The 26,486-nt window shown below is 33.8% G+C and overlaps 1 protein-coding gene across 3 annotated transcripts in view; it reads right to left on the bottom strand.

Moving 5' to 3' along the window:
- Positions 1-456: 456 nt before the first annotated feature.
- Positions 457-26,486, bottom strand: part of CD2AP (CD2 associated protein) — a 108,866-nt gene continuing 82,836 nt past the window's right edge. For 2 of the 3 annotated variants that reach the window (XM_059076544.2, XM_067006370.1), the window contains 7 exons: positions 19,488-19,653; positions 18,761-18,903; positions 11,782-11,894; positions 10,945-11,046; positions 9,697-9,866; positions 6,817-6,880; positions 457-2,529 (listed from right to left, as the gene is read on the bottom strand). In XM_059076544.2, coding sequence (XP_058932527.1) covers positions 2,488-2,529; positions 6,817-6,880; positions 9,697-9,866; positions 10,945-11,046; positions 11,782-11,894; positions 18,761-18,903; positions 19,488-19,653 — 800 coding nt within the window. In that variant the 3' untranslated portion in view covers positions 457-2,487. Of the gene's footprint in view, positions 2,530-6,816; positions 6,881-9,696; positions 9,867-10,944; positions 11,047-11,781; positions 11,895-14,277; positions 14,352-18,760; positions 18,904-19,487; positions 19,654-26,486 lie in introns of all 3 variants that reach the window. The other variant, XM_067006369.1, reaches the window with a different exon arrangement.

Below are 26,486 nucleotides of genomic sequence, written 5' to 3'. Positions count from 1 at the left end.
AGAAGCATAAAAAGAGAATCCTCTGTTACACCAGGCCCATTCTCTCTTCCTATCTTCAGACTTAGACTTTGTAAAGAGGTAACAGCTTTATAGTATGACCAAAGCTTGGTGGTCGCGCGCGCGCACACACACACACACACACACACACACACACAGAGTACTCCTAATATTGAAATATAATATGTTTTTCAAAGAATAGCAAACATTCACTACCAATTTGGCAATGACAGATGCCATGCTGTTCACCTCTACTCTGTAATTTATACTGACTAAAAAAAAAAAAAAAAAAAAAAAAAAAAGATTTACCCCCAAGTAAAAGCTATATTATTACATAGCATTTTATGACATGAAATTTATAAACAGGAATTAATAAAATTCCTATATCAAGAGCAAATACTGGTAAATTGCTATATTAAAGTAATCGTTTCTCCCTTTGATTTTGGTTTTCTTTTCTTTACTATCTGGTCAAGGGCAAGAAAACAGAGACACAGTACTTGAATTACTTTTCAATTCTGACTGAGGGGTATACAAGCAAACACTTTAAATGTCTCTCAGTACTCATGACCATCTTGATTTTATGCACTAGTGAGAAAATGACCAACAAAAACTTTAAGAACAGCCTGAAATCTGCTGGTAACTTCCCCTACCCATTATTAGGGTGGGAAGATCTTCCAGTCATAAAGCTGGAGGGTGATTTCCAGGGTACATTGTTTTTATTTCTACCTGAAGACTTTCATATTAAAAGAAAATAAGACCTAATTTATTTAAGAAGAAGGAGATCATTCATTTGACAAGTCATTTATAAACATTAGAACAGGAATAAACAATTTCGTTCAGCAGTGACCTCATCAGAAGAGCCCAAGGACTTTAAGAAGTTAGAATGTACATACTTAATGCACTGATTTCCCCAAAAGCACTAATTTGAGTTGTGAATTTAACATTAAGTAATTATGTATTGGAGTTTCTATTATTTTCTATTTCACTTTTATTTGAAACAATATGACAAAATTTCATTAACACAAGATTTCAGTATTATAAAACTAAAACTTAAAGGAAAAATATTGGTTTGGGGGTTTAAAGAACACAAAATAGAAGCATGATAGATGGTACTCAAAATCTGAAAGTCATTTGCTATAATAAAGCTTAAAATCTAATTTTTTTTGCAAAAATAATCAAATTTTCTACTTTCAATATAAACCCACATATTTTGAGACATATTATCTGTAGATAACATTTTTAAAAGTTCAAGTGTTCATAAGTGACTGTGAAGAAACTGCTATTCACCCACTTTGTGAAAATGCATTTTGAATATGGCCAACTATTTGGTTTTAAATAAGCTGTGATGTTACGTTTTATGACCTACTAAACACTCTTTATAAAGCTGGTTACCTAAATGACAGCCCCAAATATCTCCACCAGTTAGTTTAGTCTAGTAGGTAAATTACATAATGTAAAACCTGAGTATTTACATAATGATAACTTGTCAAAGTATGAAACTGCACACGGAAATCCTGAAAGTTCTGGAGTTTTGTTTCTCTAACATTACCATTATTAAAAATCAATTGGAGGGGCATGAAGAATTAAAACACAAGATTATGAAATGAGGAATATTTGAGCCTGTAAAATAAGCAGAAAAGTACGGCAATAAGGCTGGTGTTTGCATATTATATGTGCTGTAGTCTCTAGGCACAACAAGTTAAGGGTTAAATTGACATTTTTAGTTCCTTAGACCTAATGACTTTAAAATATAGCTCATATTTTCCCCAATATATTTAACAATCCAATACATTTTAAGTAAATTCCTTTATGAATCCTATAGTGCAAGCAATAAAAAAATATTCCAAAAGTTGAAGAAATTATTTTGATTAGTTCATTATAGTTATTACTATATGCACGGGTGACAATCTGGTTTGTAGCTAGGAAACTCCTATTTCATCACCCAGAGTATCACAAACTGCAAACAAACAGGCACAACAGTGTAATCTTGGGTAAGAAGCTAAACATAAAAAATATATATATACAAAGTTTATATCCCTTATGTTTTATGGGAAAAGTAGTGACTATAGTTACTATAAAGCTAAACTGTCCCTCTCAAATGGTATATTTTACAGATTATTCGTAAAGATATCACCATATTTATAGTATAGATCTCTTTAAAAATAATACTACAAGTTTCAATTAAAAAAACTATTATGAATTTTCTTTCCTTTTTATACAGATTCAGTAGTATTTTCAAGCAAACTAAACAAAAGAGTTTGCAATCCCAGCACATAAGAAATAAGGCCTCTTTTTTTTCATATTGGCAAAACAAAATATATATAAAAAATTCACCCTCCCCCTACATTTTTCTATAGATATAATAGTTCATATACGCATATTTCTTTATCACGACATCAGTATTTGTTATTTTTAAGTAACAAGTCAGTTGAAGTTCATAGTGTTGCTTCTGAATCCCTGGAACACTGAGAACACTGGGCGCACGTCGCTTCAAGAAGACATGATTGCTTTTTTCAGCTTCTCTATTTCCACCTAAATGGCAACAGATAAAATATCTTTACTTTAGAAAAGTCTATTTATTTTATCCTATGTCATGAAGATCTGATCATAATTTCAAGCCTCCAGATTTTGATTTCCATTCTAAAATCCAATTTCCAATGGTGTAATAAATATTTAAAAAGTTCAACAGATGAAAATGTCACAATGCAAGTTCCTAAATGACAGGTGACAGCAACAAAAAGGCAGCTACAGTTGTTTCACCCAGAACAATGTTAACTAATGTGAGCATTTGAAAGATCTGTAAGAAAATCAGCCCTACAAAACCCAAGAATATCCTTGAAACCAAACTAAGAAACGTACCCGTACCTACAATTAAACAAAGGGGGCAATACAGAATGTTTTTTTTTTTTTAAAAAAAGGACCAGTTTAGTTCTATGTTTTTCACTTAATGCTTAGGTGATATTGGTAAACTACTTAACCTCACTTGGTCTCAACTTCCTCAACTGTAAACAGTATGTTCTAGATTAAATTGCCTTTAAAGCCCAGGAATATATATAAAGTGCAGTCAATGTGTTAAAAATAGCTCCATTGTTAGGTAGAAGACATTTTTCACTTAACAGAAGTTCACAGTTTAAGAAACGTTAGAAGAAAATTAGAAAACTTCATTAAATTTTCACAATAATTACAGAGTTATTTAACTTTGACATATTACAGAGAACTAAGCTGAGGATCAAAGAGATCAAACACCGTGCCAGCGGCTCCATGCAGAACTCGTACTGGTAAGGTCTAAGGCTTTAAAGGCCACAGTTTTTGTACTCTCTTCCCAATTATATGGGATTTTGATCATCCCTGACCTTGCATTACATGTAGAAACATTTAGGCCTTACCTTCTCGTGATAGCATCATCCCTCTCCCCAACAATGGATACAAATAATACATGTTATGGCTAACTTCTGACAAATAGATCATTACTAAATGATGAGCATTTTGTTACAGTCAGAAAGTATAATTTCAATAAGCTCACAATCTCCTAAGGGATCCTAACCATTCAAGAATGGTTTGCTAATTCCAGGATCTTTCCTGATATTATTCTTTGACTAATATGATTATTAGCCAAACATGTTAGTAGCATTGGATTGAGACAAAATACCTTCAGTCTTCAGCCTGATGCGCTATTACCATCTCTATTCCAAAGATACATTAACCACTGCATGAATTTTAATGTGTGAGGATGCACAGAAAACAGAAAGAAAAAAAAAAATTGGTAGAAGAGGGAGTGTGGGTGGGGTGAGGGTCAGGGTGGAGAATAACCCTGTACGCAGTCAGTAATACTCCTCACAGACTGCTGCTGGCCACGTAAATTTAGGTATCCGGCAAATACTCGCATTGCTGGAGTTTCTCTTCTAGCATGTTTATGTTCATTGTTCATCATTAGTCCTTCGTACCACTCCTCAGTATAATTTAATACTATATAATGTTAATGTTATAGTAGTTCAAAGTATTACTTTTAATTTGGGGGGAAATATAATTTCTCTTTTAAACATATGATCCTAAGACTCTATTGCCTTATTAAGTATCGAACTTTTCCCACCAAAAAAAAAAAAAAATTTATAGTACAGGTCAGTGAGAGCCTAAGTAACAGCTAGCTGATTTTGCTGGGAAAATATAATCAAATGAAATTCTTCAAAAAAGAAACAAATAATTCATTTGACTCTTTCCATGATTTTTATGACAAATTAAGTCATATATGCAAATTTAGTATTGTATTAGTTCCTCTTGCTAACCTTATTTATTTTCATATATGAATATGTGTTATGTATAAAATATAAGGAATGAAAGTCAAGAAATATTTGTGTTTAATTTTTCAATTTCTACCATGTTGCACACTGGGAATTTAACATATATTTAGAAGATATATTTTTAATATCTATCTCCTAACATTTATTAGTTTGACAAAAATTTGTTAGCAATCTAATATGTATATAGCACTGTGCTAGGAGCTATGGGCAAAGATGAAACAGAAAAAGATCCCACCTCCAACAGTACAGAAGATGGGCAAAATAAGTACATAATGTGAATAGTGATATGACAGAAAATTATTATTTATTCATCTCTTACAAAACTAAACAACACGAATTTGAAATAAGAAAAACTGCTTTTAATCAGAAGACTGGTGGCCAACTCAGTGAATGTGACTGAGCAGGGCCTTGAGAATCTACAGAACTTGGGCATGATAAGTGAGAGAAAAGGAAAATCCATGAAAGTACAGTAAGAGTAAAAATTCAGACAAATTAACTGTAAGGGACAATTGAGGATTAGCAAGCGAGGAAAGAAAGATAAACTAGGACCAGGACATAAGAGACCTCATTTGCCAAGTCAAGAAGTCTGAACTTCATGCAGCAAGTAATAGAAAGTTTTCGAAAAGACAAGATAAGAATGAGAGAAACAGACAAGCTAAACAGAAGATAAGAGCATGAGAAAAGGACAGAAACAGTGAGAATAAAGAGAAAAAGGTTAGGGAGTACAGCCAGTAGGCCTAGAAGTTAGTGTAATTAGAAGAGACAGAAGTCCCACATCTGCATGGCTAGAAGCGCAACAAACTTTCAACACAGACAGAAAATCAGAATCTGAAAAGAAGGTGCTATGTGTGACAGGGGACATGCTAAGTCTAAGTTCACAGTGGAACATCCAGGGAGTCTAATAGCTGGAAACTCAGGACAGAAGCTGGGAAAAGAAGAACTAGATTTCAATGGCAGATGCACCCGAGCTAATTATCATACTCCCGGACACAGGCGAGCAACGAGTGGATGCACAGAGAAGAGGGCTAAGCACAACACTGAAGGAACACCTCACTTAGGTGAGGAGAGATGGAGAAGTCAGACAGAAGAATGCAGGGTCACATAAACCAAGACATACTTTGAAAAGGTGGTGATGGTAAAATTGTGAAGTGCTGTAGAAACCAAAGAGACATAGGAGTTGCCATCAGTAAACCCAAAATGCAAGGGGTTAAGGACTGAACTGGAAGTGAAGAATTAGTAACTGTAAATGTATGCTTTTCTTGTTTTTTGTTGGTTTGTTTTTCTTTTTTGCAACAAATGAACTGCAAATGAAAAGAGACTACAGATCAAGAGGGTAGCTAGACCTAAAAGGGGTTTTTTTATCTTTTGAATAAAGGGAAAAATTGAGTATTTTCAGGGAAAGAAAGGAGAGTGCCAATAAAGGTTATGTGTCAGATATAAGAGTAAAAATGGAGTTCTGATAATCTGCCAAATACCTTCATATATATTATCTCAACAACTAAAGCTAAACGAGGTAGGTGACTTCCTCATTCAAATGGCGTAACTTATTCCCTAAGAGCAAAGGTTCTGGAGTCTGGCTGCTTCTATTAAAAATGTTAGCTCCACTGCTGACTTAATCATTCTAAACCCTAGTTTCCTCACTCTTAAAATAGAAACAATAATGCTTACAAGTTGTTATGTATCCAATGAGACATTGTTCAGAAAGTGCTAAGTCTGACAAATATGTAGTTCTGAACTGAAAGTCACGAAGGTAAGTCAGAAGAGGAGCTCAAGTTTTTTTAATGGCAAGTCCCATGTTCTCTGTTTCGCAGTGCTAACAAAAGAAACAGGTTAAGTAATGAAGCAAGGTAAAAATAGGGAGGAGTATGCAATACTTAAACACAGAATGGGAAGAGTCTCTTAAAAAAGGCAGGAAACACATTCTCTGAGATATGCAGAAAAATATACAAATAAAAAAAAATACAAATGAAGACCAAAGTCAGTGAGGATGGCAAAAAGTAAGGAAGATAAAATAAGTGAAACTGTCAGTCATCAGCAGAGAGTGAAGATGATGACATTAGCTACAAAATAAACTCAATTAATTCAGTGAGAAATTAAAGTCAGCAAATCTATAGCCATCCCATTACCATTACCACACCTGCCCCCAGGCAAAAAAAAAAAGAAAAAAAAGTTTAACTGTGAAGAAAAGAGAACTATACCTCAAGAAAGAAGGAGTGCTGAATGCAAAAGATCTAAAACTAGACACTTTTAAGAGGCAAGAACCATGTTTGCTTTATTCATGAGTGTATACCTTGTGCCTCATGTCTATGAGAGTGAGTACTCAAAAAACATTTGCTGAATGAATGAATGGAATGTGGCAGGGAGTCAACAAGAGATTAATTAAATGGCGACCAAGCTGTAGGGAGTGTCCAACTAAAGCAGGATAGCATAATTTGTGGCAGAACCAATCACCCAGTTAGGTTGGAAAAAACATGTCTAGTTTATGCTGACTACAATCTCAATGCTGGAAGAAATGAATTACCTCTAGATTACTTCTCATTGCCTTCTCTTCTTCTAAATCTTTTCGTAGTTTTTCCAGTTCTTTCCTAAAAACAAAGTATTTTATTACTGTTAAGTCTTTTGATTAACAATATATATTTGACTAAGGTTAATAGGATCTGTTGCCTGATATCCCAGAACATAGGGAAAACTTTTAAAGGAAACAGCCATATTGACTGAGAAAAAATTCAAATTCCCTAGTTGAAATGATTCAATACAACAGTTAAAAACACAGCAAAATCATGGCAAACCTGAGATAAATAAATTTTTAAGTGAATACAGGTAATTTTCCATATTCAGTTATCATCCATTTCCAAGGCAGGACACACAGCCCAAATAATTTGGGAAAAGGAATGTGAAAATATGTCACAGTGCAAGGCAAATTATAATTTTTAATACAATAACCTGGACTTTACATACTTTACATATCTCTTGCTCTGTTTTTTTTAAAATTATTACATTAAAATCCCAAATCTAAACCAATGAACAAAAAAATGCAGCCAACAATCCCTCTTCTGTAATTCATGTTTTCATTTTTCTAGGTTCCCTTGTATATATATTTTTTTTTTTTTTTTTTTTTTTTTTTTTTTTTTCCGGTATGCGGGCCTCTCACTGTTGTGGCCTCTCCCGTTGCGGAGCACAGGCTCCGGACGCACAGGCCTAGCGGCCATGGCTCACGGGCTTAGTTGCTCCGCGGCATGTGGGATCTTCCCGGACCAGGGCACGAACCCGTGTCTCCTGCATCGGCAGGCGGATTCTCAACCACTGCGCCACCAGGGAAGCCCCCTTGTATATTTTTATATAGTCATTTTCCCCTCCATTTCATTTTCCAAGAGGAACTCAAGACTTTTAAAATACTCTTTGGAAAGACTTCTAAAATAGCTGATAAATAATATATGTAAGTCATTAATATTTTTATTCATTCTACAGCTTATTTAAGAGCACCTATGGGCAATCTGTACGTGGAATTACTATTGCATTATAGCACACTTGGTATCAAAAATGCAAAAATGTCAAAATTAACAAATCAGATTGTTCTCTAACTGGTACCTGAGAGGTGCTCAATAAATATTTACTAGATAAATGAACTTATAGTTTATAATGTGCTTATTGCAGAAACTGTGGATAAACTTGCCAAACTTAAACCAAGATAAACTGAAGAATTCAAGAAATATCATGTATCAAATTTTCTCTCTATATATAAATGTGCACAGTATATGTTTTTTAAGTAGGCATTCAAGATAACTTTATGTTTCTATCTAAGAGATGTTTGTACAAGTGCTCTGCAAACTACAAATACATCATGTTGTTAATCTCAATTTTTTTTTAAATAAATAATCCAATGCCAACAAAGAATTGGAGGAGAAACAGTGAATTCAAAATCAGTGGTAACACGTTCTCTGAAGATGACTATTATATCAGATTCCATATTCCATGAGATACTCTTAGAGGCCAGAGAAGAAGCTGGAATAGGGGAGGAGCACCTGAACCCTCACCCTCAGTTCAGTTAGATTAGCTGATCTTTGATCTATTTTACCTACTGGGCTTTTGCAGAAGTATGTTTAAAATGTTAACACATTTTAAAATTCAAATAATAATGTTTGTAAGAAAAGATCTCTAAATCAATAGAAGATCCAAGTTTGAGTTCTAGCTCTGCCACTTAAGAGCTGTGTGATCTTACATAATGAGCTTTACCTCTCTAAACCTTTATTTCTTCATTTAAAAGAAGGGAGGGGACTATAGCAGGTGATCTTTTAAATTTATTTTAGCTCTAAAAAGTCCCTAACTTTTACTTAGGCATGCCTCACCATATACCATTTCAAAAACTTTCAGAGTTAAGAGAAAGGCCTTACAGATCACCTATCCCAACCCATTTGTTTTATAAATATCCAGCTCAACCCCAGCAGAAACAGTGATCAAAGTCCTCTGAGAAGAAAACCAAATGTATATACAGATAAATCACAGATCCAAAATGAATGGCTTTTCCTAATATTTTAAGACTAATTAACCCATGTTTGACATTTCTAGCCTCAAATTATGTGTTTAAGGTTCATCTATGATATAACATGTATTAGTACTCCATTTCTTTTTACAGCTGAATACATTCCATTGTATCGATGTACCACATCTTGTTTATCTATTCATCAGTTGATGGACAGTTGGGTTGTTTGCACTTTTTGGCTATTATGAATAATACTATAAACATCTGTGTACAAGTTTTTGTTTGAACACTTGTTTTCAATTCTCTTGGGCAGTACTATACCTTGGTGAGGAATTGCTGGGTCATATTGGGAACATGAAATTTAACTTTTGGAGTAACTGCCAGACTGTTTTCCAGAGTAGCTGTACCATTTTACATGCCCACCAGCAAGGCATGAGGGTTCCAATTTCTCAAATACTTGCCAACACTTGTATTGTTCATATTTTTTATTATAGCCATCCTAGTGGGTCCAAAGTAGTATTTCATAGTGGTTTTGATTCGCATGTGCTAATGACTAATGATGCTGAACATCTTTTCATGTGCCTATTGGCCATTTTTCTATAATCAAGCTACTAGAACCAATTCTATAATTGAGCTACTATTTTCTGTTTTAACTGGTTTGCCTTTTTCATAATTGGGCTGGGTTTTCTTATCTAAGCTTTCCAATTCCTAATTAGAATAACTAGAATTAATAGAGTTTCTAATTATTATGTTTTCTAATTCAAGTTTTGCCTAGAGAGACACTATCAATAAAAATTTCTTTGAAAACAAACTTGCTCATACAAGAAACTAGGCAGATTACTTCTTTACTTGATACAATTTGAAAGAATTCTTTACACATGCGTTAAGTAGCGCTCAAAGAAGAAAATAAGGGCTACTTACCCATGATCCTTTTTTAGTGCTTCCACAACACACTGCAATTCAACAATCTGAGCTTTAAGTTCATCCAAGGAATTTTCTGTTTCTAGCTTAGCTTTGATTTCTAACGGAGTTAGAAAAGCAGCTGTATTTGGTTTAGAAGCACTTGAAGGTGTTGAAAGGTAAACAGATGGCTGAAAACATATAATAAACAGAAAATTTTTATTTGTACTTACATTTAATATTATAAATTCAAAAGATTTTTACTGCAAGGAGACAAATAACTGAAGTAATACTTCCAAGATAAATAAAAAACTTGAAAATCCAAACAGCAGTTTGAACGTTCATAACTGGAAAAACCACTAAACGACCAAACAATAAACCTGTAATTACTAAGGGTTTTTGTGAGAAATGTCAAGGGCTTTATTTTTAAAAAAAGAGAGAGAAAAGAAGACCCATTAGATTTACCTTATGGTTTACCTAGTGGAACATCTAGAAGCAAGAATATAAAAGCATTATTAAGGTACTGCTTTGATCCTTCATATTAAATAGTTATTATTTAGAATGTCCAGAGAGCTCCAATTAAAAGCAATTATGAAGGATTTAGTAAGTCCACAGAAGAGGCATTAAAATGGATCCATGGCCTGACATTCTTTTACCATTTCACTTAGGTAACAGCAAGTAAAATTTCAATAGACTGCTAACAGCTGAGAGAATTCATATTAAGTGTATCTGATAAGCTGAATAGCAGTCAAATGCCTTGAAATGAATTTGAGGAACAGGCATGATCTTCTCAAATATAAGATGTGTGTCAGTTGTGGTAATACTATCTTAAATTAAAATGGCAAGGGATTAGCAAAGACTCTTAACACCACGTAACAGACGGAAGAATCCATGTATCCTACCATTCATTCCAGTGTGTATTCAGTGCTTATTATGGTACCAAGCACCAAGTTATATAAGGAGTAAAAGAGTGATGGCTTCTGCCTAAGGAGTGCATGTTTAATGGGAAATGAATCAAATGTATATAGATCTATGCCTTAAAAAATATGAAACATGTAACATTTGTATTACTCATTTAAAATAATGTGACTCTCCTAAATTATTTTATTTTATTTTATTATTATTTTATTTTATTTAGCTTTAGCAGGAATTATTTTATTTCCTGGCACAAGAAATAATTCTTCCTGAAGGACACTTTAAATTCCACAATTTTGATGTTCACAAAGAACCCTACAAATTATACAAATCTTAGACCACAATGCACCTTACCTTTGGAGAGTAGCATGAATCCTTCTTAAATTCAGATGGCTTTAGGTTGGCACTATCATCTTCTTTTGGTAACTTCAGGAGTTTTTCTGGGCTTTGAGTTGGCTGAATGGTTTTTTTTTTAAAATCAAGAAACAGAAAACACCAAAGAAAGAAAAGGCAGTAAGCATCTGGATAATAAAGTAAGTAACTTTTATCATTGTTTTCAGCAGATACTGTTCCAGATATTCCATTATTGTTAACAGGATTTTACATAATTCATGCTGAATAACACACTTGCACATCTTGAGGGTGGAAAAACAGCTTGCCTATTAGCAACAAAAATTTTCCCTACTTAGGTATTGAAAAGCACAATAGTACTTAAGAGCTAATGTATTAACACTAAAGTACCACCAGCATCCCAGGCAATATACTGAGAGCATAAAAAGAAGTTACACATTTAGAGACCAGAATTAGTACTACAAAAAACACTGACTATTTCAGGGGGAAAAAAAAATGTTCTCATTCTTTCCTGAAGTGAATATGTACCACTCAATTCTAATTACTGTTTTTGGACAAGTATATTGCACAGGTCCCCTGTCCCCTCTCGACACTGTGCTCTGTGGTTATGGTCTTAGGACAACTCTGCTTCTGATTCTGTAACCTTCCATTCCACGTCCTGTGGAAATGAACAGGTCTCTTCCCCCATATCTCTTAAATACAACCCTTGGCCACTTGAGTATAGCTATCTTCCTGATTTTTAAACTTCAGTGGAGCTATAAATCCTCCCTCATTCTTATCTTCAGAAGGACTCTGGATTTACTAAATTCTCTGTGTTTTATAATACTAAATGTAACTCACAGAATGTCCACCATTGAAGCGGCCAGGCAATCTTCTTCCAGGCATCTTCGGTCTATTTGCAGTAAGATGTAGCAAGTTTTCTGAGGAAGCTATGTCATCAAAATTTACAAGATCTGGAGAATAAAAGTAAACATATCTATTAAGAGATAACTGCACATTTTAAAAGGCAAAAAAGAACGTCTCTGGATTTTTAACAAACTATAAAATTAAAAAGAATACCACCAAGACTCACAAGTTGACCTGTGCTTTTCATATGCATTTGGAAAACAACACTCACCCTCAAAAACTAACATCCTGTTTACCTGATACATTTTATATATTAACAATATAAAGTTCATGTTTTTAATAGAGACTTAGACCTCAACAGAAGTTCTTACTGAAAGCTATAAATCTGTACCACAAGTTGTAGTAGTATGAAAAAGCAGTCATCTTAAGTTCTTGCTTATAAAAAAAAACATGATATACTTCTTCAACTCAGAATTAATTACAACATATCAAAAAACTAACTTATGAAATGTGTTTTAAAGTTCAAGTAATATCCTAATATTAAAACTTTTTAAACTCAATTTTATCTGGGACCCTGCTGCTTTCCAATTGCATTTCTTAATGTAAAGTGAAAGTGTAATTTAATGTGTCTTCATATATGTATGTGCATAGTATACTGTAGCTGGGACTCGACCTGTTTATAGTTCACTGTACTTCTGCTTAGACATTATCATGTGTAGGAATCAGACGATAGTTATACATCCAAGGCAAATCAGATACCAGGGGAAAATGCTACATATATCATCCATTTGCTTCCCTACCATCAAAGGCTGGTTGACCTTTGATCCAATAACTTGAGTCTAAGGACAAATCTAGGTAATTTGTATCTCTGAAACAATGGTATATAATACCTTCCCTTTTTCTAGATGGTCCAGAAAACCTTGCTGAAGGAGTTGATCTTTAATTTTGAAGCCCAGATATCTATAAGTGATAATAAGAACCCTAAGGTTAATTCCTGGCACTTCTACTATCATTATAATTTTCCTTTGGCCCAGATTCCAAACTAAGAATATTAATCACAGTCAATATGCCATCACTCATCATGGCAGCAGGTATCTTTTGCCTTGTCTTCCAGGTATGGAATCATTCTTCATGTTGCTATTGCCTGGAAGTTTATAATGCTTTCTGTCAAATATTTAGATGTCCAAACTCAGAGAATTGTTATTTCTTAAAAGAAATCTAAAGATACTTATCATTACTGCCCTTAAAGCTTACTCATCAAATTTCATATTCAAAGTAATTTATTTAGAGAATTTTTTTAAAGGGATGGAGGACACAAAGGTAAAACAGGAAGAGGTTACCACTAATTGGCAATATACATTTTGTAACAACTGTAAGTATTTGTTGACCTCTGTTAATTCTTTTCCACCTTCACATTTTGGGATTACTTTGTATGTTCTATATGGGATCTAGTCACTAGGCTAATATATCACAACAGGCAATCTAATGGGCTTGGATTAATTTTTGTGTTGAGTTGTTGAATAATTGTCTATAAATAATTATAATATACAACAAACCACAATAAGAAACATGGTGGCTTTAATGGAGAATGCATTATATAATGTGAAAGACCTTGAGCTTAAACATATATTTAAATATCTCATTTGTTAACTTCACAGAGAAAACAATATTTTAAAAGATGTTAAAAATATGCTGTAGTTTGAAGGGTTAAAAATTGTTTTTACATCGATAAATATGTATTGACAACCTACCAAAAAAACCTTGAAAAGTACAATCCATTTTGGCCTGTGAAGATTATTTTCAAATGCATATTTAAGCAACTTTTAAAAAGAAAAAGAAACAAACAAAAACAAAGGAAGAGATGAAGATAAATTAAATTAAAAGGGTAAATAAAAGGAAGATTTACAAAATTATACACCATGCTCATGTAAAAATGTCTTCTATATGTCCAGTTTTGGGCCACAACACCAAGACAAGTAATTTTACAAATCTAAAACTCTCTCAGGTCCTCCATTTAAGTCATTAGGTTAGTAAAATGAAATAGTGCACATTTCTGACTCATGATATACTTGAATGCTTTTAAATTTACCTAAGAGTGGTATCAGTGGATTTATATTTTACACACAGCATAAAAGGCATGACAATCACTTAGCTCTTGCCATCACATTGTCACTCTGCCAGCCATTTACATGTCTACACATTGCCTAAGACATGGAATTTTAAAATATCAAAATAAATATAAAATTTTGGGGAAAAACACTGACTTTTAGGGTTGTCAACTAAAAAAACCTGTTATCAAAAGAATATTTTAAACTATCAAGAAAAAATTTCCAATGTGAATTTCATTTTATTTTAAAATGGAAAACCAAAAGGGTTAGAATAGACAGACAAACACGTACACTTTAGTAAAATTACAAAGAAAAATCAATGTGCACCACCTATTCATATTGACTATATTATTTTTATTTCTTTTATAAATTGTCATCTTACCAAAATGGAGAAAGGTAGGATAATTTCCTGACACGTAAGAAGGGAAACATGGCAAACAGGCTAGGAAACAAAATCTGGAAAGAAAAGTCAAGGATAGGAATGTCTAGAAAAAAGACTAAACCAAAAAAATTATTTTACAAAGCAGGAAAAAGGAACAGTTGCAGAATGAATAGAACCATTTTAATGTTTAGCAGATATCGCAGTTTATCTAAACTTACATTAAGATGTGTATTAGATTTTAGATTTATTCTTTTGTCTTTCAAAAGGAAAAATTATGATTAGACTTGATTTCAACATACATTAAACCAGAAAGAAGTCTTTTTTAAATTACTCACTGAACACCACGACAACTTCTAAAAGAACGTTTTAGTATTAAAATTAGAGGTCAGAGTAATAAATCAACATATTAACAGCTCATTGATACAGTTATAACTGAAATTAAACCACCTTTTAGTCAAAGTTTTGATCCTCAGCACATGATAGTAGTTACAATAAAAGAGGCAATTTTAATTCTGGCATGGTATAATAGGAAAAACATATGCCAATATTATTTTTAAATATCCCACTATAAAAATACAGTAGTGCCTTAAGTGATACTCTAATGATATTATCAAGGAAACTGTTATTAGAAAATAAAAATTTTAATTACTGCTCTTATTTCCCAGGTAAGTTCTACATTTTGGGGTATGGTGTTTTGTTTTAATACTAGTTTAGATACAGGCTCACTTTTTATAGTGTCTACCACTCAACAGGTAAACATTGTATTCAAAAAATCTCACCATAAACTCTTTCTGGAAGAAATAAATGAATAAATATTGGGAAATTAATTCAAACAAAACAGATCAATTATTAAATAGAACTGAAAAGAAAGAATGTTGCCCTATATAACAATGAAGGTTTTCAGATCAAATAATGTATGTATCTCTAAAATTTCCTTTAATCCAAGAAGGATTTATCACAAAAGATAATGAAAAAGGATAAGACACTACACTCTAAGAATACTTCATCAACTGTGCTTCCTTAATGAAATAGTTATGTTTCCACTAAGTTTTCTATCTTGTAGTTTAAAACTAATTGTAAACCAATTTTACGTCCTGGAAAATTTACTATTTTAGAAATACTTAGACTATGTGAACTTTACAATTAACCTGTAGTAGCAATGAGACTATCCTAAACCAATTTTTGATGAAGTGTTGGAAAAAGAGAAAACAATTAAAACATGGTCTGATAGCTCTGCAATTTGTAGTACTACTTGTATCATATATGAGAATATTTATGAAAAATCTTTAAAAAAATGAAACAAATTTGAGTATTCTAGGAATTTTTTTCTTATATGAACAAAAAGACTATATTTATATACATGAATATATATGTTTATATATGGGTTTATATACAATCATATCAGAGAGCAACCAAAGGAATTTACATCCTTAATAGATAAAAGCAGAAACAGAATAAGAAGTGATTAACAGTGGAGGAGGGGAAGAAGAAGGGAAATTACATTTTATAACAACTTCCATGTCAGGTTTTCTAATAGGTATCATAGATATAATGGATCAGTCAATTGTTAGTTAAGTGAGAAAATAAGAGAAGAAACATGCCAATGACCAATTAGCTAATAATTTAAAACTCACATTTTTTTAACAGCAAATTCTACTATATCGTTTTGCCTCAAATTATTCTTTTACAAAATAATTAAACTCTAAGGAGATTTTCATGTATGTTTTAAATGTTCTGAAACTTATGTTAAAGGGCTAGTTTCATATGTCATTTAAAAAATTTAAAACCTCAAACTGAGCCATATATGTAAATCAAAACATGCCTCGATCTAATGCCAAATTTGAGGCTGTATCTAATACAGAACACAGTTTTTTTAATAAGGTGCCAACAACTCAAAGAAGAGGTAGAACACTTTTATACTACAAGTACTAGGGACATGATATTCTAATTTTAAAAAACAGAAATAAGGAATAGTCTGAGTTGAGGTTGGAGACATAAGCTACTTGCTGTCAGCAGCTATGCCTTTTATCTTAGCATACTATTTGTGCCCAAAACACTACTGCAAATACACAGATGCTCAGTAAATATTTGCTACTTAATATGAACTCAATTTCCAAAATTTATATTTTCTGAACTTTATAGGGTATAAGTGCAGTACACCAAAGGCAGTGTGGTAGTTGAAGATATAAAGACTGCAACTTGGAAATCAGCTGTTAGTTTTTTGACCGTATATGTGTCTCAGCACCTCTAAATTACTTCCTTATTTATTTCAACAAAAAAGCAAACTAGAAGTTAGAAATTTTCAAACTCTGTTCCACACAGCCTCTCATTTTTAATGAAGAATAAATAATAGCTATGGATATACGACAAGAAATGGGACTAAAATACAAAGGGAAAAACAGAACTTTTCAACCACCAATAGTCTGACATTGTTACATGTTATTTAGAAATGTACCAAAGGAAACAAAGCTTGCTGGTAATCATATATAAAGTTTGGAAAAAAAGTGAAAATTTGTTTTAACTGACTTAAAGTTTTTTGGTAATTTCCACGACTTTGAGAAAACTAAATAAAGCAAATGTTGAAGAATGATACAAAGTAACAAAAAATACAGAAAAAAAATAATAAGCTCTAAATATTACTTTCAGCTCCCAAAGATACTCATCAAAATTTAAGACTTCTGATAAAGAAAGATTGCAGAAAATTGTGGAAATTCAAAAGATAATACCTATGCATTTTTGATATCCAGAGTTAAAAGCGTGTGCTTAAATTTTTTTTCTCTATTACTTTTGAAAACACATTTCTAGCTACATTTTAAATCAAAGAGAAAACAGTAAGAACTAACAGAATTACATTTTTTACCACTAACCTCAATTTTTTAAAAATTAAAGGATATTTTTAAAAAAACACGAAGGTTTTTTTGTTTTTTATTTAACTAACAGTAAATTAGAACAATTTTCACCAAAAACATACTGAATATATTTGAGTGACTGTCTCTAAAATACAATCAACATCTCAATTTCCAGAAATGATTGATGACTATGGCTTCATCCAGATCAAGTAGGCTCCAAATACATGATGAAAGATCTATAAGACATTCCAATTAAAAAACTGAAGGAGACTGCTTAGGTTAGAGTTTTTGCACTGACAAACTAAAGAGAACGAAGAAAAATAAAATCACCTAAAAAATTTGAATGGTAATACGTAGCACATTTTACAATAGAGTGACAAAAAAAATCCTAGTGTAACTGGCCTTCAAGTTTAAATGTAAAGAACTGTTAACTTGAAGCTAAAAAATACGTTGACATTAATTTTTTTTTAAAGAAAGTCACAGTGAACTTTATATAAAGGGGATTTAAAGAGTTCTCCTCTGGTTTACATGATCTTGAACACTTGCTGTGTCTTTAGGTTACTTTGTTTAGATGCAAAATAGGGGAAATGGCATCTACCTCTTATTAGAGTCAGTGTTAAGATAAAATAAGAATATATATGAGAAAATGCTTTAAAAATGTTAAAAAACTAGGGCTTCTCTGGTGGCGCAGGGGTTGAGAGTCTGCCTGCCGATGCAGGGGACATGGGTTCGTGCCCCAGTCCAGGAAGATCCCACATGCTGCGGAGCGGCTGGACCCGTAAGCCATGGCCGCTAAGCCTGAGCGTCTGGAGCCTGTGCTCCGCAATGGGAGAGGCCACAACAGTGAGAGGCCAGTGTACCGCAAAAAAAAAAAAAAAAAAAAAAAAAAAAGTTACAAAACTAAAAACGAAAGCAAAGTGCTATAAAATAACCATTACCACAAAGTAATGATGGTGCAATTCCTTTAACAGTGAGATCTTGTATCAAGACTTCTCTGAAGTAAAAAAAAAAAAAAGAAAGACTTTTTCAGTTTCAAGTATTCCATTTTACAACTGAGAAGTATAAAAAGCCAGGAGACAAAGATGATTAATGGGCTGAAAAATCAGTCCTAAAGCTTAAGGAATAATATTTAGCTAAAGAAGTAAAGCCTGCTGAGATAGACAGATAAAATAGAGAGAGAGAGGGAGAGAGAGAGAGAGAGAGTCATAAGAAAGCCTATTTTCCAGAATTGGAAACAAAAGTATCTTGAGATTTAAGTGGAAAAATAAAAATAGTCTTCTTAAATATAATCTAGTGTGGGCACTGAAAGTCTATGTCACTCACATCTGCTTAAGTTAGATGGTATGGTCATTCCATTATAAAGGGATAGAATGATAAATGACTGATCTTTTAATATCCATCTCAGTTCTCTGACCAGTGAGAAAGCTTATGTGAACCATAAATACCTTGCCCATTTATATTCTTTCAGTTTTATTTTTCTATTTCAACTTCAGAGATTTTTTTAAAATTTTAATAAACTTCCACTGTATGTATCCACACACAAATTACATACACAAATTTCTTACTTTAAATAGTTTCTGAAAACTATATTTGCAACTTCTTTTTATGCACCACCTTTCCACATGTTAACTTACCTGTTTCTTTAGAGCTTCTAACTGTAAATGTATCTAGGTCTACTGATTTTGGTCTAAGTGGTAACTGTTCAGAATCTAGCTTTGGTTTTGATACTGGCTCAGTTTCAAATTTTGATAAAATGGTAGAAACGTCTCCATTAATCCTAAAATGAGAAAAATCAAACACATGCAAAAATCATTTGTATGTAAAGCATGACCATCTTTTAGCACTGTGATTTAATGACACTAAAGAGGGACTTCCCTGGTGGTCCAGTGGTTAAGACTTCACACTCCCAATGCAGGGGGCCCGGGTTCGATCCCTGGTCAGGGAGCTATATCCTGCACGCTGCAACTAAGAGCCCACATGCCGCCACTAAAAGATCCCACATGCCGCAACTAAGACCTGGCACGGCCAAATAATTAAATAATTTTTAAAAATAATAATAATGACACTAAAGATGTTATACCATAATACTGATTTTCTTTCTTGTCTATAAAATTATTTCCATAAACATAAACCTCTACCCTAAGACCAAACATAATAAAATAAGAAATGTAAAACAGCTTAACATGAGTATATTCACCTAGTATGAATCTAAGATTAACATTTAACACAGATTACAGTCTCTACAAAAAATAAGAAAAGCAAATACTTTAAAAATTACTTTGACATTTAGAAAGGCAGTAAGGCCAATTATGTCAAAAGCAAGTAAATCAATAAACTAACTTCAAATTAGATAAAACTTACTTGGCTACAGGAGGTGGTGGAGGAACCGGTTTTTCAGGCCGCTTTGGGTACACTGTTCCAGGAGATCGCAGTAAATTATTGGCTTTGGCGGGTGGAGTAGGCTTCTTGGGTGGGACTTGTGGAGCAGCTGGTTTAGAAGGTTTCTGTTCCAGCACTGACTTTTCATCTGATTATTTAAAAATATTTAGTAGGTTACTAACAATCAGAACTGTTTAGGTTTTCCTATTTCTTAAAGCTAATGTCAAGCTGGAAAGGTGTGAAACAGAAAGAGACACTATTAGTGTATGTGTGCACTGTTTTATCCGTTTTAAAATTATAATTTAATAATCCTAACTATCCTTTAAAAAAAACTCTACTTTGGTGGGAAGGAGGACCACTAATAAGCTTCTGATCAACAAATAATGCCTGCTTTTTACTGTCTTCCCACCACCCTTTGCTTTTAGGGCTGGTATTCTACTCAAATATAATCATGTATGATTTTACTCTAGGCAGAGAACAGTATTATCTAGACTTATATCTAGATCACTTTCTGAAACTGAAGTACAGAGAACTAAAAATGAGTAGGAACTCTAGTGCCATTTAATGTACTTATTTAAAAATAATCATGATGACAAAAAATAATTTTAAGACAAACTGAGGCTAGATTGATTAGTCACAGATGAAAAAATTACAGGCTTATACTTATAACTCATCATTGTATTAGGAATTTTATTAGTACCATTTCATTTAATAATTCTATGAAACATAAGAAAATATGCTGGGAAAAAAAACATTAAGGACAATATCATGCCATGTTAATAAAAACAATTTTATCACCAAAAAGGCATAGCTCTATACATAATGACATACTTAGTTCCTGATCTTTGAGGTACTAAGAATGGGTATTAAATCTGACACGTGTGCACACATATGAGATATTCATGATACAGCAGTCAGCAAAAATATATTGTAAGGCATATATGCAAAAATAAGAAAGTTCCCAAGAGCAATACTGAGTACTTTTCAAGATTTACTAGGTCTTTGAAAAGAGTGTCTATCACAGGACCACAAATAATTTCATGAGATTTCTTATCAATCAGAAACCAGTAATTATGAATCTTGAACAAACACTGAAGGTTGAGGGCTTCCCTGGTGGCACAGTGGTTAAGAACCCGCCTGCCAATGCAGGGGACACGGGTTTGAGCCCTGGTCTGGGAAGATCTCACATGCCACGGAGCAACTAAGCCCGTGCACCACAACTACTAATCCTGTGCTCTAGGGCCCGTGAGCCACAACTAACTGAGCCTGCGTGCAACTAATGAAGCCCACGCGTCTAGAGCCCGTGGCTCCACAACAAGAGAAGCCACCACAATGAGAAGCTTGAGCACCGCAACAGAGTAGCCCCTACTTGCTGCAACTAGAGAAAGCCCGCGTGCAGCAACCAAAACCCAACAGCAGCCAAATAAAATAAATAAATAAATAAATTTTAAAAAAGAAAGTACTTGGCCAAAACCAAACAGCAGTCAAAACTGATAAAAGGCCAAATTACAAAACAATAACAAAAACAAAAAACACTGAAGGCCAGGGGTAAACCCCTTGTTAAAAATATCTGATTTCATCTAACAACAATGAAAGTACAAAATGCTGTTGTTTCAGTTTTATCATTTATGTACAGCTTCCTTGGATCGTTTGAAAATATAGCTTAGTCTTTTATTTAATTTTTTTTATTTTTTAAATTTTTTATTTTTTTTTCAGTATGCGGGCCTCTCACTGTTGTGGCCTCTCCCGTTGCGGAGCACAGGCTCCGGACGCGCAGGCCTAGCGGCCATGGCTCACGGGCTTAGTTGCTCTGCGGCACGTGGGATCTTCCCGGACCAGGGCACGAACCCGTGTCTCCTGCATCGGCAGGCGGATTCTCAACCACTGCGCCACCAGGGAAGCCCCTAGCTTAGTCTTTTAAACCCTCATCATCATTTGGTACAAAAATCCATCTCTATATGGCTTCAAACTGCACAAGCACGTCATGTAATTACACCACCAGAAGTGAAAGCCAACTCCCCAATTCTAACTATAAGCCAATAGAGCCATCATTATCAGAGTTATAACAGTCAGCCAAACTTATTTCTAGAAAATATTAAAAGAAAGATATTTTAGATAAAACATCAGGGAAAATGTTAAATGATAAATTAAATAGAAGTTCACGGGTTAAATGAATATACTTCTTTTAACAAATATGTAAATAACAGCTTGTGGAATTTCCTGGTGGGCCAATGGTTAGGACTCTGTTTGCCACTGCAGAGGACAAGGGTTCGATCCCTGGTCTAGGAACTAAGATCCAGCATACTGTGAGTCGCAGCCAAATAAATAAATAAATAACAGCTTGAAATCAATTCAATTCCTATAGGTTAGTCTAAAACAAAAGAACGCATTCAAGGGGCTTCCCTGGTGGCGCAGTGGTTGAGAGTCCGCCTGCTGATGCAGGGGACGCAGGTTCGTGCCTCGATCCGGGAGGATCCCACGTGCCGCGGAGCGGCTGAGCCCGTGAGCCATGGCCGCTGAGCCTGCGCGTCCGGAGCCTGTGCTCCGCAACGGGAGAGGCCACAACAGAGAGAGGCCCGCATACCGCAAACAAACAAACAAAAAAAGAACACATTCAATATTGCTGGAAATCAAAGGTGACAAAAATAAGATTCACCATTCCAGGTATATCCATAACTAAACCAACTACTACTATATGTTGATTTATTATATAACTAATATATGATGGCAATGCGTTTGAGTACTAGATTTTTTTATTTTTATTGAGGTTACATTTACCTAACATAAAATTAACCATTTTAAAGTGAACAACTCAGTGCCAGTTAGTACATTCACAATGTTATGCAACCACCACCTCTATCTAGTTCCAAAACCTTTTCATCACCCCGAAAGAAAATTCTGTTCCCATTAATCAGCTACTCCCCATTCCCTCCTCTACTAGGGCCACAAGGGGTCCAATTTCTCCACATCCTTGCCAATACTTGTTATTTTCAGTTTTTATTATTATTACAGACATCCTAGTGGGTGTGAAGTGGTAGCTCAATGTGGTCCTGGTTTGCATTTCTAATGACTAATGATGAACATCTTGCCATAGGCTTGTTAGCCATTTGTATATCTCATTTAGAAAATTTCTATTTCAGTTCTTTGCACATTTTTTTATTGGATTATCTTTCTGTTGGTGAGCTATAATAGTTCTTTATATATTCCAGATACTGGATCCTTTTCATACTTCAGATATTGGATATAGGGTTTGTAAATATTTTCTCCCATTCTGTAGTTTGTCTTTTTACTTCCTTGATAATATCCTTTACACAAAAGTTTTTAATTTTTAATAAAACCCAATTTAACTATTTTTTCTTTTGTTTCTGTGCTTTTGGTGTCATAGCTAAGAATCCACTGCCAAACCCAAGACCATGAAGAACTACCCCTATATTTTCTCCTAAAAGTTTTAGTTTTATACCTCTTATATTTAGGTGAATGATCCATTTTTAGTCAAATTTTGTATATGGTATGAGGCAGGGGTTCAACTTTTTTCTTTTGCATGTGGATATCCAACTGTGCATAGAATTTAAGTTTAGCTAGAGATTGGTCAAAAAAAACAAAAGGAAATTTGGATTTAAGGAAAAAATTCTTATGTTAGCTATCCAAATGCCCAAAAGAAGATATATGTAAGATACAGATGTTATTATAACTTGACATACAGAAAATTATAAGCATATAAAGAAATTTTTTATTAAAACAACTAAAATATATGACAGTTAACAAAATACAGCAAAATAACAAATATGCCCTATCTTATTTACTACAGAATATAGCAATACATTACTAACACTATACATCATACTAGGTTAATCTATTCATTAATTCAGATTAGGGTTAGTTCCCTGATGCATGAATAAGAATTTAAAAATAAGTAATAATACTGGTACTAAAGCATGAATGATTACAAGTCCATAAATTCTGACTAAAAAGTCAAATATTCCATTATTTATCACTGGTCGTTTGGAGATGCATTAGAGAAAAACACAGTACTATGCAAAAAGTAGCAAGTATGTTCTTAACTGAATCTATTTTCCTAATATTTTAGAAAAATTCAGGACAAAAAAAAAAATCTACCCATATTTATCTCACTGAAGTGACTTAAACTGGAATATAATGTATTTTCAAAAGCCTAAGTACAAAGTTCAAGAAGTTAACATCACAGGAACACACCTGAGTAACCACCACTCCGGCCAAGAACTGAACCTTAGCCACATTAAGTTCCTTCCCCTCATGCCTCTCCCCGATCACTACCTCAATGCTCCCATCCAAAGGTATCTTCTAACACCACAGATCACTTTTGAATATTTTAATTTTACACCACTGAAATCATAATAAGCTGCTGTGTGAAAAACTCCACCTCATTAATTTGTTGCTATGCTATATATATAGTATCCTGGCATAGGGATATACTTCAATTTTTTTATCCATTCAACTACTGATGGACGTTTGTGTTGTTTCCAATTGATGGTCAGTGTAAATACTGCTATGATAAACTTTCTTATTTGAGTCTTTTGGTGTACATACGGAACACACATTTCTTGTGAGTATATAATTAGGAGTAAAAGTGCTGGGTAACAGGGTATATAGATTTATCCAACTTTAGTTGTCAAGAGTAGATATAACAGTTTACATTCCCACCTACAGTGTATAATGTATGAGAGCTCTGAGAACCTGTATCCTCACCAACATTTCGTATTGTCAGTCTTTTTAAAAGTTTCACCCATTTTGGTGAGAATCTTACTTTGGTTTAAAATTATATTCCCTTGCTGAGTAATGAATTTGAATAACTTTTTCACACATTGATAAGAATGAAGCAGGCTACTGAAAGGTATGTCCAAGAAAGTCTTCCCCAAAAGCAGGAGAAAAACTTGTGCCCCAAACTGTTGCTATCATAACTCTCTTGGGGGGCAACATGCAAGGCAAGCATTCGAGGTCCCTCTGAGGAAACAGTGAGAATGACACTGCTAAGCAGATTTGAGAAAACCCATGTGGTGGCTTGGGCAGCGAGTAGACAGTGAGGATTTAAACTCCATTCTTACGATTTGGGAAGTATCCCATGAAATAATGGGGCATCACCTAAGAATCAAGGGCAATTAGGGTGATTCGTTTCATGTTTTCTGCTAGCTCTTTTTAATCCTCCTCAATATGGCAGGACTTTTCAAAGGACATACTCTGTGAAACTGAGATCCAAAGAGAGATAAAAGTAATGAACGCACACACTGGTGGCATACACCGCTTCTCCTGTAAGAAGGCTTAAGGCTCCTCAAAGTGGCCCTAGCCATGGTTTGAAAAAGCTCTCTCTGTTGACTCTGGAACAAGAGAGAGATAAACTTATGTTTATTTTTAAAGAAATAATCTATGTCAATAATATTCAGACCCTCTGAACTGACAGTGGCTCTCTCCCCCAGTGCCCGTTAATAGGCAATGCCTGACACTTTTCGTATTTCTTGCACCAGATCTATTAAAGCCATGTCACGTTAATGAGAACATTTTGACAACATTAAGAATTGCTTCCCTTGTTATATTTGTCTTGTTTCACTTATTTAAAAAGTGCTTACATTTGCACACCTAAACTTTGAAATCAACACTTTATAGTAAGTTTTAAAATCTTTCCAGTGAAGAGTTTTGGTGGTGGTGTTAAGATTTAGAAATAAGGGGAAAAAGGTCTTTTCTATTTACTCACATATTTACCACTTCTGGCATTCTTCATTACTTTTTGTACATCCAAATGCCAAAACAGCATCATTTTCCTTCTGCCAAAAAGCACCTCTGTTAACATTCCCTGTGTAGTACATACAGGTCTACTAGCAAAGAATTCTCTCAGATTTTTTTTTGAAAGTTTTAGTTTTGCCTCCATTGCCTGAAAAGTATTTTTGCCAGGTAGAGAATTCAAGGTTGACAATTATTTTCTTGCAGACTTTATGTTTTTCTCTTTATCACTGCTTTTCATAGAATTTATGATAATGTGCCTTAAGGTGATTTCCTTTATGTATTTTCTGCTTGGAGTTCACTGAGCTCCTTGGATCTGTGGGCTTAATATTTGCACCAAATCTAAAGATTTTTCAACCATTATTTCTTCACATATTTTTTCTGTCCCCTCTCTTCATTTCCTCAGGGACTCTATTTACACATAAGTAAAACCACTTGATACTGTCACTGAGGTCACTGATGTGTTGTTCATTTTTTTCTAGTCTTTTTTCTATATATTTTAGATAGCTTCTACTGCTATGTCTTCCAGTTCACTAATATTTCCTTCTGTAGTCTCCAAACTGCTGGTAATTCCATCCAGTGTCTTTCCTTTCAGATGCTGTACTCTTCGTCTGCAAAATTTCAATTTGGGTCTTTTTTATATTTTCCGTTTCTCTCACCATCATGTTTGTGTTTTCTTCTACTTTACTGAACACATACTGGGCTACATTTATAATAGCTATTTGAGTGTTCTTTCTGCTATTTCCATCATCTCTTGATATTTCTGGGTCTGTTTAAATTGATTGACTTCTCTTCTGGTTGTTATTTTCTTGCTTCTTTCCATGTCTGATAATTTTTGATCAGATAATGGGCATTGTGAATTCTATCCTCTTGGGTGCTAGATTTTGTTATATTATAATGTAAAGCATTCTGGAATTAGATTGATCTGTTTCCAAGGTAGGCCTTTAGTCTAAGCTGATATACCCTTTTATGGACTTCAATGCATTATGAGGTCTTGTGGCTCATGGGAACATGAACTATTTGTGAGTTCCAGAAACTGTTTCATCAAATGTCTTCCAGCAGTTATTTCTCCAGCTATGGAAATTTTCCTTTCACATGTATGTAATTCAGTACTTGGCCAAAGCCTCATGGTAAGCCCTACAGAGCTCTCTCAGTACTCTATGTAGTTCCTTCCATTCTGGCACTCTTGTCCCACAAACTATAGCTGCCTTGGCCTCCTTAAACTCCTAT

The sequence above is a fragment of the Kogia breviceps genome, chromosome 10 (genome assembly GCF_026419965.1).
Source record: "Kogia breviceps isolate mKogBre1 chromosome 10, mKogBre1 haplotype 1, whole genome shotgun sequence".
Lineage (NCBI taxonomy): Eukaryota > Metazoa > Chordata > Mammalia > Artiodactyla > Physeteridae > Kogia > Kogia breviceps.
This window is presented reverse-complemented; position numbering and strand designations above follow the sequence as displayed.